The sequence below is a fragment of the Callithrix jacchus genome, chromosome 4 (assembly GCF_049354715.1).
Source record: "Callithrix jacchus isolate 240 chromosome 4, calJac240_pri, whole genome shotgun sequence".
Lineage (NCBI taxonomy): Eukaryota > Metazoa > Chordata > Mammalia > Primates > Cebidae > Callithrix > Callithrix jacchus.
In genome coordinates, this window is record NC_133505.1 from 145,030,148 (window position 1) to 145,046,054 (window position 15,907).

At 42.5% G+C, this 15,907-nt stretch overlaps 1 protein-coding gene across 4 annotated transcripts in view; it reads left to right on the top strand.

The window, feature by feature from the left end:
• Positions 1–15,907, top strand: part of ARFGEF3 (ARFGEF family member 3) — a 182,280-nt gene that overhangs the window by 99,006 nt on the left and 67,367 nt on the right. For all 4 annotated transcript variants that reach the window (XM_035296841.3, XM_078370168.1, XM_035296844.3 and 1 more), the window contains 3 exons: positions 1,217–1,329; positions 2,376–3,286; positions 14,666–14,832. In XM_035296841.3, the coding sequence (XP_035152732.2) occupies positions 1,217–1,329; positions 2,376–3,286; positions 14,666–14,832 (1,191 nt within the window). The remainder of the gene's footprint in view (positions 1–1,216; positions 1,330–2,375; positions 3,287–14,665; positions 14,833–15,907) is intronic.

Consider the following 15,907-nt stretch of genomic DNA (forward strand, 5'->3'; position numbering starts at 1 on the left):
TATATTAGAAAAGAAAATCTTAATGTCCTAACTCTCCAGCTTAGTTAGAAAAAAAAAATAGAATAAATTCAAAGAAAGTAAAAAGGAGGAAAAATAAGAAAGTAAAGTGACAAGGATATAAAAAGCAGAAAATGTGGCTGGGCACAGTGGCCCATGCCTATATTCCCAGAACTTATCATGAGGTCAGGAGGCTGGGACGATCCTGGATAACACGGTGAAACTCTGTCTCTACTAAACATACAAAAAGTTAGCCGAGCATGGTGGCACACGCCTGTAGTCCCAGCTACTCAGGAGGCTGAGGCAGGAGAATCGCTTGAACCTGGGAAGCAGAGGTTGCAGTGAGCCAAGATCGCCCCACTGCGCTCCAGCCTGGGTATCCGAGTGAGACTCCATCACAAAAAAAAAAAAAAAGAAAATGTTAGGACTGAGAAGATTAAGAAAATTGAAAGATTGTTCTCAGGAGCAATAAAAAAACTCAGAACAGGTACAAATAAACAGAAATAAGAATAAAAGAAGCTAATTATAGATGTTACACACATTAAATAAATAAAAGAGGGTAATAAGGCAACTTTAGAACAGTAAATTGGAAAACCAGGTAAAACAGATAAGTCCCTGGGAAATAATGCAACTTTACAAAAGTTGGTTCAAGAAGAAATTGAGGACCTGAATACTCCTATAATCTTGAGAGGAATGGAAGAAGTAGTTAAGGTATTCCCATTAAAATTCTGGCCCCCTGTAGCTTTAGAAACAAGTTATAGAAGCATTCAAAGAACAGGTAATTCCAATCTTCCACGAACTTTTTCAGCGACAAGAAACGGCGAACTTCTCCACGCAGTTTATGAAGCTAGCTGACTTGATACCAAAATAAGACAAAAAGAGTCCAGGAAGGTTCTATTATAAGCCCATCTTACTAAAGAACAGAGATCCAAGTGTTTTCTAGTTCTGGGCCAGAAAAGATTTTGAAAGAATCCCTCTGAGAATTTTCCTTGTCTAAGCCAACCCTGAGCTGGGAGCTGGGAGCCCGAATATACACCATATGTCAAGAAGAAAATCCAAATCAGTCTTACTAAGATTTGAAATTCCAAATAGTTGTGTTTCTCCTTGTACTATATCACTCAGTAGGGAAAGTACATGTTTATTTGATCTTACAATTTAAAAACCCTGTGCTTTTTTGTGATATTCACTTTTCTGTTACTCTTTTACCATTTTCTTAAAGATTCTCGGGAGCCCACAGCGTCTCTGTGACTTGGCAGGACCCAGCTCCACTGAACCAGAGTCCAGAAAAAGATCAATTTCAAAAAGGAAGTCTCATCTGGATCTCCTCAAACTGTATGATACTTATCCTTTTAAGTCTTTATAGAGACTGCTTTTCTGAAGACTTTTAACCTTGCTTGCAAATCCCTGAAGTTTAAAAAAATTCTACATTATATGAAATGTATGTAATTAATAATTCACCCACAAGCTACATGAGAAGACTCACCTCAATTTATTATAATCATAGAACTTTCCATATTTTCATATTGACTTAAAGTGAAATGTATCAAATGTACAATAATTATTCATTGGGATTATTTTAGAGAAGAACTTTTGACTTAAATACTGTAGCTATAGGATTTCTTCATATGTACCTTCCCCCTAGAAAACTGAATATTATAGGGTTTGTAATAGTTGTATTCATATGCATCTGCTCAGGAATATGTTTATAGAGGAAGGCCCACATTATCATATAACTGTTATAACTATTTTCTATTTGAATCACTGAGCATAATACAAAAGTGAGATTGTTCAGGAAGATTATAAATGCTCATCAGGAGCTTCTGTTTGTACCCAAATAAACCAGCAAGCCAAGAGGGAGTATGATTCAATGCAGACCACTTATTTTTTTTTTTTTTTTTTTTTTTGAGATGGAGTCTTGAGCTGTTGCCCAGGCTGAAGTGCAGTGGCACAATCTCAGCTCACTGCAACCTCTGCCTTCTGGGTTCAAACGATTCTCCTGCCTCAGATTCTTGAGTACCTGGGATAACAGACTATACCACCATACTTGGCTAATTTTTTGTGTTTTTAGTAGAGATGTGATTTCACCATGTTGGCCAGGCTCCTGACCTCAAGTGATCTGCCCACCTCAGCCTCCCAAAGTGCTGGGATTACAGGCCTGAGCCACTGTGCCCGGCCAATGCAGGCCACTTTATCTGATTTTCCTCTGCCCACCTGAGCATGTTTGTTTTCTTTATTACCCTGACCATTTTGTTTTATGCAAATCAGACTATCTGTTTTGAATACTATGCTATTTGCCAGGCTAACAGCTCTTGTTCCTTTCAGAGACATTTTCTACATTTTATGCATTTGTGCCACTTTCTCTTTTGAACACCGCTTAGCATCATGGATGGCATGACCGAAGCATGCATCAAGGGTGGAATCGAAGCCTGCTATGCGGCCGTGTCCTGTGTCTGCACCTTACTGGGTGCCCTGGATGAGCTCAGCCAGGGGAAGGGCTTGAGCGAAGATCAGGTGCAACTGCTGCTTCTGCGCCTTGAGGAGCTGAAGGATGGGGCTGAGTGGAGCCGAGATTCCATGGAGATCAATGAGGCTGACTTCCGCTGGCAGCGGCGAGTGCTGTCCTCAGAACACACGCCATGGGAGTCAGGGAATGAGAGGAGCCTTGACATCAGCATCAGTGTCACCACAGACACAGGCCAGACCACGCTTGAGGGAGAGTTGGGTCAGACCACACCTGACGACCACTCTGGAAACCACAAGAACAGTCTCAAGTCGCCAGCCATCCCAGAGGGCAAGGAGACACTGAGCAAAGTATTGGAACCAGAGGCAGTAGACCAGCCAGATGTGGTGCAGAGAAGCCACACGGTCCCTTACCCTGACATAACTAACTTCCTGTCGGTAGACTGCAGGACAAGGTCCTACGGATCTAGGTATAGTGAGAGCAATTTTAGTGTTGATGACCAAGACCTTTCTAGGACAGAGTTTGACTCCTGTGATCAGTACTCAATGGCAGCAGAAAAGGACTCGGGCAGGTCTGACGTGTCGGACATAGGGTCAGACAACTGTTCACTCGCCGACGAAGAGCAGACCCCCCGGGACTGCCTGGGCCACCGGTCCCTGCGAACTGCTGCCCTGTCTCTAAAACTGCTAAAGAACCAGGAGGCCGATCAGCACAGCACCAGGCTGTTCATACAGTCCCTGGAAGGCCTCCTTCCTCGGCTTCTAGCTCTCTCCAGTGTAGAGGAAGTGGACATCACTCTGCAGAACTTTGCCTCCACTTTCTGCTCAGGTTTGTCAACAATTCTCTGCTGTGTAGTCAACAAGATTATTCAGAGCAGTTTGCCTTAATGGGCAATTACTGTCATGCTTATAGTTTGAAGTGCTCAAAGCATATTAATGAATCTTTGAGTTTCCCCAGTTTAAAGAGGGCAAAGAAATCTAAGACCTGTTGGTGGTGGTTTATTTGAATTCTATAGCAGTCAGTGGCTGAAATATACTGTGAGACTGATAAATGTGTTAGATGAAAAGTAAAGAATGAGAAGTAGCTGCATTCCAGGAAGGCGCTACTGATTGAAACAAGATGACAATCTGCAATTCTTAAAACATTGAATTCTCAGTATGCTTCTATGTTTTGGTGTCTAAAATTCATAGAGCAGTGTAGTTTTGGCGTTTCAAAATGTAAGCTATTTTTTTAATTGCATTTTAGGTTTTGGGGTACATGTGAAGAACATGCAAGATGGTTGCATAGGTACACACATGGCAGTGTAATTTGCTGCTTTCCTCCCCATCACCTATATCTGGCATTTCTCCCCATGCTATCTCTCCCCAACTCCCCACTCCCTGCTGTCCCTCCTCTGTTTCCCCATGACAGACCCCGATGTGTGATGCTCCCCTCCCTGTGTCCATGTGTTCTCATTGTTCAGTACCCACCTATGAGTGAGAACATGCAGTGTTTGATTTTCTGTTCTTGTGTCAGTTTGCTGACAATGATGGTTTCCAGGTTCATCCATGTCCCTACAAAGGACACGAACTCATCATTTTTTATGGCTGCATAGTATTCCATGGCATATAATGTAAACTGTTTTGAATGTCATCTTGGATCAGTTACACACCAAATCCTCCCAATATATGTGAAGTCTACTGAATATTCAAACAATGTGTGATAGTTCAGTATAGCTTGGTCCTATGGCATTCTCCTGTCTCAGACCCTTCCGTCTGTTGAATTGTGACTCAGACCGTAATTAAACAGTGGTGCTGGGGGGAATAGTGGCCAACTCACACCAGAAAATCATGTTGGTATTATTGAAGGACAGAAGAGAATCGCCTAGGGTTTTCGGTGGAGGAAGCAGATAAAGAATACAGGGAAGTAGTAGCATTTCACATAGTGAATAATTTTTTTTTTTTTTGAGACGGAGTTTCACTCTTGTTACCCAGGCTGGAGTGCAATGGCACGATCTTGGCTCACCACAACCTCCGCCTCCTGGGTTCAGGCAATTCTTCTGCCTCAGCCTCCTGAGTAGCTGGGATTACAGGCACACGCCACCATGCCTAGCTAATTTTTTTGTATTTTTAGTAGAGACGGGGTTTCACCATGTTGACCAGGATGGTCTTGATCTCTCTACTTCGTGATCCACCTGCCTTGGCCCCCCAAAGTGCTGGGATTACAGGCGTGAGCCACTGCACCTGGCGTGAATAATTATTTTTAAGATAGTTTTCTTGAAAGATAATACAGAAAAAAAATTAACGGATATGTAAAATTTATGGCACTAATAAATGTGATACCAGGGAGGTCATCTGCGACTTGCCCTCAAATACAAGGGTCTCTTGACCCCAGAATACTGAGGCGAATGGATCTCCCTAGCCCTGTGCTCAGATCCAAAGGGCTGACCCTGAGAACTGACCCAGAACTGCTTAAAAAGCCATGATCACCACTTGCTCTTCCACCACTGAACCTGGAACGTGTGTTTGTCATTGTGCTTGCTGCATTTATCACAGTCATTTGTTAATGCATCCACTGTCCCTTCCTCCCTCCCCTCTCTGCACTCCCTGCTCTTTGAGAGCTGAGACCTTGTCTCACTTCCTTTTTATTTCCTAACAAGGAAAAGTTCAAACACATACATGAAAAAAATGTAGCCCAGTTACTAGAACTTGGTTAGAAGCTGACTGACGTGTAGCTTAATGAGTATCTTTAAGAAGCTGACCAAATTGTCCTTTTTCAAGAGGACAAGAAAAAGACACTTGAATCTCAGTATATCTAAGGAGGAACATTTACTCATATGAGAACGATCCAAAGTTGCAGCAGGCACCAAAGGAGACACAGAATTTTTACTCCGGAAATGTTCACATGACCTAGAAAAGGGTGTAAAGAGACATGATTTCTCGGCTCTCCTCTTATTTTCTAATTCCTAATTGTACACTGATTTTTAAGTCTACCTAACATAATTTCTTTCCTCAATATTTTTTCTTTTGGAGTTAAATGTAAAAATGAATTTTGGATTTTTTATTTGTGTGTGAAACAAAATTCATGTTTCATTGGAAGACTAGGAAAAATTATATCTCTCCCTAGTATCTTTTATACCACTGTCTTTAAATTTCACATTCTCTTATTGAACATTCCAGGGCTGTGTTTTCTGCACGTTTGTGTCTGTCTCTCTTTTTGTCCAAGATCTCCCTTTCACGCCCTCCCTTTCTCTCTCTCTCTCTCTCTCTTTCTCTCTCAGATACACCTACGCAAATCCTCCTTCAAGCAGCATTTATAGAGAAGCTGAATTGTGCTATATGCTAAGGTCCCAAAAGATGTACAGCTTATTCTCAATCAATAGTTATTGATTGTAAATTGATGAAGCTGTTCTTTGGTCTTTTTTTTTTTTTTTGTAACAGGGTCTGACTGTTGTTCAGGCTGAAGTACAGTGAGTCAGCCTCCCAAGTAGCTGAGACTATAGGCGCACACTACCACACCCAGCTAATTTTTTTTCTTTTGTAAATATGGGGTCTTTGCCAGGCACAGTGGCTCACTCACACCTGCAATCCCAGCACTTTAGGAGGCTGAGGCGGGTGGATTGTTTGAGCTCAGGAGTTGGAGACCAGCCTAGGCAATATAGTGAGAACCCATCTCTACAAAAAATACAAGAATTAGCCAAGCACGGTGGTGCACCTGTTGTCCCAGCTACTTAGGAGGCTGAGGTGGGAGGATCACTTGGGCCTGAGAGGTTGAGGCTCCAGTTTGCTGTATTTGCACCACTGCCCTTCAGCCTGGGCAACAGAGCAAGACTCTGTCAAAGAAAGAGAAGAAAGGGGAGGAAGGGAGGGGAAGGAGATGGGAGGGGAGAAAGAGAGAGGGAGGAAGAAGGGAAGGGAAAAAGGAAGGAGTCTCACTATGTTGGAAAGAAGGAAATAAAGAAAAGAGATGAGATCTCACTATGTTGCTCTGGCTGGTCTCAAACTTCTAGGCTCAAATGATACACCCACCTTGATCTCCCAAAGTGCTGGGATTATAGGCATGAGCCACTGCACCAAGCCCTTTGGTCTCTTAAGATGTACAGTAGTTCAGGGGGTGAAGGAGATGTAGGTAAAGCCTCTCAAGTTGTTCTTTGGAAGTGGTTGGTGGATTCTGATGCTCTTCCTCTTCACACCGGGGAATATTCATGGGAAGAGGTTTGGCAGGTTTGGCAGCCTTGGCTGCTCTGATCAGCTTGATGTCCTTTGTGCCAGAGGAGAGAGCCCAGCAAACATTGTTCGTCCCCAGAATAGCTGTGTATCAGAGTGCAGCACGGTCACTGGTTGCAGCAATAATGATGGCCTTGAGCCATCAAGGAATGGTAAAGTTATAGTTGGGGTCTTCTGTTTAAAATTAAAATTATCCAGGAGGCCAAGTCGGGCAGATCACTTCAGGCCAGGAGCTCGAGACCAACCTGGCCAATGTGGCAAAACTCTGTCTCTACTAAAAATAAAAAATAAAAAATAAAATTAGCCAAATGTGGTGATGCATGCCTGTAATCCCAGCTACTCAGGAGGCTGAGGCAGGAGAACAGGAGAATCGCTTGAAACCAGGAGGCGGAGGTTGCAGTGAGCCAAGATTGTGCCATTATACTCCAGCCTGGGCAAAAAAGCAACTCTGCCTTAAGAAAAAATAAAATTATCCATAAAAAATAACTCCACTGCAGAAGTTTCAGCACAATATATAAACTTTAGCTCTCAGATAACTTCTCATTTATCAACATGTCCCCAGTAATTCCAGATGAATGAATTGTCACAGTAGTGAGGACTGACTTCCAAAGGAGCTCCCTCATTTCTTATGAGAATTGAGAAATCTAATCCTAGCAAAGTATTTTTAAAATCTGAGGCTAAAGCAGGTCTTCAATTTTGTGTTTTTGTACCTTTCAAGTTAACACTTACTTATAGTACCTGCAAAACAGGGCTTATGTGAATTTTTATGTGGCCAGAATATGGCCCTATAAATGTTGCAGACTGCCCAAATTTTAGAGTCCCACAAATTTCCCATCAGACCAAATATATTTTATGAAATTATTTCTTACATATAGAAATCAATACATTGAAAATAGTCTTCACAAATGTTTGGGTGTTTTCAAATACAATTTTTATTGACTGTAATTTAGTTGTCGATCTGTTTAATTCTAGTGACATGAAAATATTTTTCTATTCAGGAGTTGGACTCTTTCCAAGTTACAGACCCGTCATTCTGTGATCCTGTTACCAATAGTTAACTCTCTTCCACCGCTGCTGTGGTTCAACTGGTGGCACTGATCATCGCCGTGGCTACGTCCCAGCCACTGGTTGCTGGCTCATGTCCACCTCTGGATAAGGCATGTCCTTTTGCTCCCCTTACAAGTGCCACTTCCATGATTAAAAATTAACAAAAGAGAAACATTGGTGCTCTACTGAGACAGGGAGATGGCAGATTTCCTTTGTTCCTCTAAGAGAAAGTTATGGAAGTAAAAATAGAAGAGTGGGAGAAGAGAGAGAAACTCCCTGAGTTATAAACCATTTCTTTGACTCGTTATTTATTTTGATGTCAAAAGCTTCAAACCTCACTTTGTCATAAACGTCCATCGAGTCTTCATCCCTACCCCGTTATGAAGGGGCTGCTTTGTCGGCTGAATCAGTTACTCAGTGTTTCTCAGTGACTCCTATCCTCAGACAGCTAATATGCCATTGAGATAAGTCTCCTTAATTCTACAGGATTCAAGAGAGCCTTTCTTTGCAAAGCAATGAAAGTTTCATATGATCAGTGCCACCAGTTGAACCACAGCAGTGGTAGAAGAGAGTTAGCTATTGGTAACAGGGCCACAGAGTGATGGGTCTATAATTTGGAAATAGAGTCCAACTCTAGAACATTTAAGAACGTTCAGGCAAATAAAGTCTGGTTTTTTATAAAGATAGTGCTTGACGTGAGCTGTGATCACTGCAGAAATGCTTCTTTGATACAGGATAAAACCAAGTGACATCTGTGTAAGGCGGCTCCTCTGCATTAAAGGAAGCCCCAACCTTGCACGGCAATTGATAAAGGGTCATGGGCACTGACTTTGGACTGCTGTTCCTTAGATTAGTGGTTTTCAGTTTCAGTCTTGAGACTTACTGTGACCAAATGTAAGGCTTACTGTGAACAATATGATATTTATAAAGTACCAGATTTCCTAAAAGGTAATGTAGCAAGTATGAATCTCAGTTGTACAATATATATCTATTTCTTTACATTAAAACCAATCTGACTCTAGACCCTCAGCCTGCCAAACAGGGAGAACATTTGGTCTCTCCCTTTATCTCTTATCCCAGGGTCAAACCAGAAGCTGGAGCTTGTGCGGGATCTGTAAGGGGAGGCCCCTCGCCTCTTACATCACCGGGAGCCCCCATTATATCCGGTCACAGGCTCCCTAGGGGTCCCATGATTTTGCTACCATTGTCCACCCTCCTCGGGGGTCCTGCCAACCCTGCAGGTACTGCCAGGCGGTGGGTCACCACAGACCTGTAACCTCTGCCCCGCCTGCCCTCCCTTCTCTGCCTTACTGCTTCTTCCCCCCTCTCTTCCCCCTCTGAGGAATGGGCCCAAGTGTCTGGGAGGAGCTCTGACTTTGTGACTACACAACCAGGAAGGCTTCTATGCTGTTGCCAGCCTCGGTTTTTGGCTCTGTGGTTTAGAAACCTCAAAAGAAGGCAAATACAAGTTTACCTTGCTGTCTTTGTATAGTACAGAAGGTAAAATTACAGAAAGAGAACCTCAAATAAATAAATGGGTATGTTATGTTGTCTCTGTCAGTTAGGATTAGCTTTGTTTGCATATGTAGAAAATGCAGATGATTACTACAAAAGGAAAGAGATTCATTTCCTTTCCCCTAAATTGGATCTGAGGTCTGCTCTCCAGAGCTCCATGATGGTCAGGGACCCAGGTGCTCCTGTCTTTCTGCTCTAGGCTTGTTAGTAGGTGACTGTCATCCTCAGGTTTCCTCATGAGCTGAGACAGCTGGTGCTGGCAGAGCTGCTGCCTTCTCACCCATGGTCTCAGCAAGGACGGGGAGGCTAGCAAAGGGGCTACCCGACAGTTAAATACGGCTGCTTTCAGGAGCTCTCTGAGAGCACCACACAACAACCTCAAATTCACTGGCCCCTCCTAGGAGACAGGGCACATTGGAAGCCCAAGTAAAGTCATGATTCTGTTACTAAGTAAGAATAAAATGGTTTTATATAGTCATGAGCAATTTCTAATACAGCATGTATTTTGTTTTAAAAACTATGGCTGCAGAGTTATCCTTGTTGTAATGTCATTGGTGACTTCCAATCTTGAATGTTGTTCAGACAGAAAGGGGGAGAATTCAACCAGTTTTCAGGACATTTATGTAGACATAAATATGTCCGAGCTCTAACTTCAGGAATTGTACATAGGCACACACATATATATATCTGGGCTCTAACATTTCTGGGATCTAACATCAGATCCCAGTTCTAGCACCGAAGAGCTGTGACCATGGGCAAGTTACTGACCCTCTCCCTGTATCACATAGCCTACCTGTAATGTAAGTATGATAAACAGTGGTACTTACTTTATTCTGCAAATGAAATGCAATAGTACAGTAGGGGAAAGGCGAGGATTCATCCAAAATCTGCTGTAGTGCAAGTGACTGAGCAAGCCAGCAGAAAGATTCCAGTCAGAGTAGGCCATCTAAATCAGTGATGTTGCGGGAAAAATGCTGGAGCTGGGTGAATTGACTCCGAGTGTTGCTATAGGAGCCCATGGGTGGGAAGAGGCAGAATGGAGGGAATGATGGATGGCATGGTTGTCAAGAGTCTAAAAGGACCTGGCATTGGATGAGTTGGCTATCTAGAGGCTGAAGTGGTACAGGATAATGGCAGGAGGGGCAGGAGGCAATGGGTGAAGAGGCCACAGACTCCATGCCAGGGTGGCGAGTGATTGTGGCTGTGTCTCGCATATCATGGAGGAAAGTTTCAAGAATGGGTGGAAGATCTGGCCAGATGATAGGAGCCTCAAAGGATGATAGTTTGTTTGCTTGCTTTAATAAATGGAAGAAGAGAAGTATTCTGGAAGCAGGGATGGAGAATAAGTATTCTAACAGAATCCTTGACCAACACCTGGCACTGTGGAATATAAAACTTAGAGAATACAATACTATAGAAACCATACAAAATCTCCTTCCTGTAGTCCCAGCACTTTGGGAGGCCAGAGTGGGAGGACATAGTGGGCAACATAGTAAGACCGTGTCTCTACCAAAAAAAAGACAACACAAAATAATCAAACCATCTAAAAGCTGACTCTGGAATATCTTGGCATCTTTCCTAGCAGTCATTTTTCATTATATGAATGTGCTTTTTTACATGTATCTGTAATAATACTGGCTAATCCAACATGGCACGTCCTATATGCCCTGCATTATCTAAGGGTTTTACAGATATTCATTTAATACACATAACAACCCCATAAAGTAAATAGTATTATTATCCTCATTTTACAGATGAGAAAACTGAGACACAGGTTGAGTAGTAAGTCATCCAAGTATGTCCATAGCTAGGAAGAGGTGATACCAGGCTATGAATCTGACTCCAGACAGAACGCTCATTACACTGCACAGTACCAGGATGGGGAGAATGAATATGTCATATGTGTAATTTTGTAACTTACTTTCTACTTAATATTTTGTTGCCATGTATCTCCTGTCTTTAAGTATTCTTTGCAAATATGACGTAGGATGCCTCTGTGATACCCATTCCTGCTAACTAACCACAATGGACTCAGTTTCTCCCTCTGGTGGATCTTTAAGCTGTTCTTCACATGCTTCTCTTAGAAGATTTTTAATTATTTAGGAATTGCTGTTGAAGAACACAAAAACTTCTGGAGTTGGTTAGCTCTGGTTAAAACAAACAAACAAAAAACACCACACCATGGTGGCTGAAAAACTGTAGCCCAGCAAATGTATGAGTTTTCAAAGTCCCAACAGACTGAAAAATACCAATGGATATCTGGTATCTCATTGGCTCCTGGGAACCTACACTAAAGGAATAGAAACTCAGGCAGAGATTTATGTACAGAAACATATATGGTATCATTACTTAACAGTGAAAACTATTAGAATAATCTAACTACCCAAAAATAAGGGAAAGGTTAAATGAGTTATGGTACATCCATTTATCATATTATATAGCCATTTATTTATTTATGAGATGGAGTCTCGCTCTATGTCACCCAGGCTGGAGTGCAATGGAGAGATGGCAAGACTCACTGCAACCTCCACCTCCTGGGTTCAAGTGACTCTCCTGCCTCAGCCTCCCGAGTAGCTGGGATAACAGGCCTGTACCACCACACGGGGCTAATTTTTGTATTTTTAGTAGAGACAGGGTTTATGGGGTTTCACCATGTTGGCCAGGCTGGTGGTCTCAAACTCCTGACCTCAGGTGATCCACCCACCTCGGCCTCCCAAAGTGCTGGGATTACAGGTGTGAGCCAGTACGCCCAGCCTAAATAGCCACTTAAAATTATCTTTTCCAATAATTTTTAATGATATGAAAAATTATCATGTAATTTTGAAAAGGATTTAAAATGTTGATACTACTTATCAGCATGGTGTTATTACAGTTTATTTTCTTCTTTGTGCCTTTTTCCAAATCTCTGATTTCTTGCAACTTCTATCAGAAGATAAAGCAGTAATGTTATGTAAAAATTAGAGCCATAGACTTAAATAAATCTGTGACTAAGCAAAGTTGTGTAATCTTATCATGAAGGTTTAGAAAGTTGATAATGCCCAGTGTTGCTGAGAGTGGGTGTGAGAGTATTTTGTGCATAGTTGGTAGGTGGAAAAATTGGTAGAAATCTATCTGGAACATAGTTTGGCTGTTTCTATTAAACTTAATATACTTACTTATTCTGCTTTTAGTACCCTTCTGCAAGTGTACTCAAAGCAGAATAAGTATATTTTCATTTAGTCATGTCAGATTTTGTCATACTTGAAACAACATAAATGTCCACCTATAGAGCATGAAAATCAGATAAATAAACCCCATAACTATGCAGTGGCATATGCACAGTCATTAAGAAAGAATGAAGCACGCCTGTAAGTGTCAATATCAAGACACATCTAACACATATTTTTAGAAAACATCAAGTTACAGTCCAGCATATGTAGTGTGATCTCACTTTGTGATATTTTCAAACACACAAGGAAGTGAGTCTTGCTGTTAGAGGTGTCATTGGGCCTTGGGGAGAAGTAGGGACTATTGTTCTTATTTTTTATATTCTTCAGTATATTATTCAAGGTTCTAAAGTAATGTTCATCCAAGAAAGAAGTACCAGATTTTCTTAGACATGGAATGGACTTTTAGAGGTCACTTGTGCTAATCTTGTAGCTAATCTTTCCAGTCAAGTAGGTGATCCATCCTCCTGTTTCCACACTAAAGTGCATCTTCATTATAAAGGGAGAGAATGAAATTTAGTTAATGAACATTGGGCAATACAAAAAGTCAGAACATGTTAAAGGTCATAGTTCCTATAGTTTGTTACTCTAAATTGGATAACACATCAATGAGGCCAATCAGAAGGATGAATGGAAAACAGACTACCTATGAGAGAGGTACAGGATATGGCGAAATCTTTTCTAGACATTAGAAGCAAGTACAGCATGGCTAGCGCAAAAACCTGAAGTGTGGGCCCAAAAGACCTTTGCTGATTTTGAGCTGTGTAACACTGGGCAAATTACTGTCTCTGGGGCACCTTTCTTACAGATCAGAAAATGATGTATGAGAAGAGATTGGTTCTAGGTAATAGAAAGTGTTTAATAAATTATTCTTATCATGTTTCCGCTATCCATATCACCAGTGAACTATAGCAAGAAAATGGCTGTTTTCTTTGAGTTGTCAAAATAAACCTTACTTTGTTTTAGTCACAAATTTGCCAGCTCTTTGTAATTTAAGAAATTAATCTGCATGCAGACATAAGGTGGTACCAGCAGATGACTCGTAACAAGTCCAGCAAATGCTTTCCTCTTGGGTATCGCCACCAGCAGTGCCTGCCAGGGCTTCGTCACTTCTCTGCTGGTGATTTTGGTCTCCATGTCAACACTCACATTAGCTGCCTTTTTCACTTTCAGCGTCTGAGCAGGTGCTCAGTTTTCCAAAACATCCCAAGGTAAATAGTAGTTGGTTCCAATATTTTTAAAGGAATTATTGCTGATGTCTAAACTGAAAGCCTTTCACAGACTCATTTTTTCTTTCTTTCTTGATAGACTCAATTGTACCTGTCATCTATTATCCGAGGTAGTTAAACACCCAACCCTGAATGCTGCTTTCTGTTTTCCCGTGGAAGGAGACTGTTCTTGTGCCCTATGTCTCTTCCAGATAACTGGTATCAGCCCCACCAGGACCTTGAGAGTGCCAGGGGTTCCCATGGACCATGAGGGCTGAGGTACACTGCTCATGTCCTAACCAAAGCTGTAGTTTTCAGATCTCACTCGCAGTCTGAACCTTTCTTTTAAAATGCACCCCAGTCCATGATCACAAAGTGCTCTTGGTAGAAAACCTCGAGGCATCTTCAGAATTTCAACTGTTTTGAATTTCCTCTGCTTTATCTTACAAGGCAGGGGTAATACCTAACCTTTGATTGTCTAAGGTGGTTTTATGGGAATAATATATATGCTTACTCCCTCCAAAAAGTGTTTATACTGTCCTCAAATATGGCAAAGATCTTGAATTATTTTCAACTTTGAAAGCTTTCTCTTGTCCACATCTTCTTACTTACATATTCATTAAAATTCATAGAGATGGCTGAGTGTGGCGGGTCATGCCTGTAAATCCCCAGCACTTGAGGAGGCCAAGGCAGGTGGATCACGAAGTCAGTATCTCAGGACCAGCCTGGCCAACATAGTGAAACCCCATCTCTGCTAAAAATACAAAAATTAGCCAGGCATGGTGGCACACAACCATAATTCCAGGTACTTGTTGCTTGAACCCGGGAAGTGGAGGTTGCAGTGAGCCAAGATTGGGCCATTGCACTCCAGCCCAGGCTGGAGTGCAAGACTCCGTCTCAAAAAAATAAAAAAGAAATGTCCTGTATGATGCAGTATCTGTTGTGCTGGGTTTGCAGCTCTCTGGAAGCCAGCCTTGCCGAGCACACTGTTCCCAGTCCCAGAAGTCTCTTGGTTCTCTCCCTTAGGCATGATGCACTCTCCTGGCTTTGACGCCAGCAGCAGCCTCAGCTTCCAGATGCTGATGAACGCAGACAGCCTCTACGCAGCTGCGCACTATGCCCTGCTCCTCAACCTGAAGCTCTCCCACAGCGACTACTACAGGAAGCGGCCGACCCTGGCGCCAGGTGTGATGGTGAGTGTGCTGCCCCTCGTTGGATGGCTGAGGGCAGGCTGTGGCCTCCTGGTATACTGCCTAGCGACAGTGCCCTGAGTGGGATAGCACAGTGCGTTTTGTTCCACGCTGCTCTAGGCTGGGTGTAATGCCAGCAGGACTTCAGGGGGTGGAAGGAGACGACACACATACAAGGGCACAGATACACAGTTGCTCAGCACTGGGAGTGTAGAGCTACTCACTGGGCTCCAGTGGAGAGCATGTGGACATGAGGTCCTGGAAATGGTTGCCTAGGGATGACCTAGTAGTTTCATCCAGTAACATTACTAAACACATGTGTATAAAGCATGTTCAAAACCACATCATTGACATGTTAAGGCAGATCAGAAGGTATGCAGGGAATTTGCTGAAAATGAGTTGTGTTGTTTTTTTTTTTAAACAGAGTCTCGCTTTGTTGTCCAGGCTGGAGTGTAGTGGGGTGATCATGGCATGGCTCACAGCAACCTCAAACTCCTGGGCTCAAGTGATCCTCCCACCTCAGCTCCCAAGTAGCTGGGACTACAGGGGTGCACCACCATGCCTGGCTAATTTTTTTTATTATTTTTTGTAAAGACAGGGTCTCACTATGTTGTCCAGGCTGGACTTGAGCTCCTTGGCTCAAGCAGTTCTCCCACCTTGCCCTCCCAAAGTGCTGGGATTACAGGCATGAGCCATCATGGCTGGCTGAAGGTGTGCACATATAAAAACCCTTCACCATATTCCAATATGTTCCCAGACCTGTTGACCCAGAACTAAGCTCACTGGCTGTTGCTCACAAGTACCTCCTATAAGGAGTGCAATGAAAATGTTGATTGTCCTTTGGTTAGTTTTCTGTCCCTTGTTCCTGTGATGGAGCCAGCCACTCCATGGTGTACCCTATTATCAGTTCCTGAGCCTAAATCCATGGATCTATGTGAAGGAAATCCACAATCATTTGTTTGCTTGATAAATGGTAAATTCCCAAAGGTAAGTGATTACTTCATGGGCATAAGTTAAGTATCTCTTGAAACGTGCACATTCCTGCAGAAATGCCTTCCATCTCTGCTGCTGGGACTCT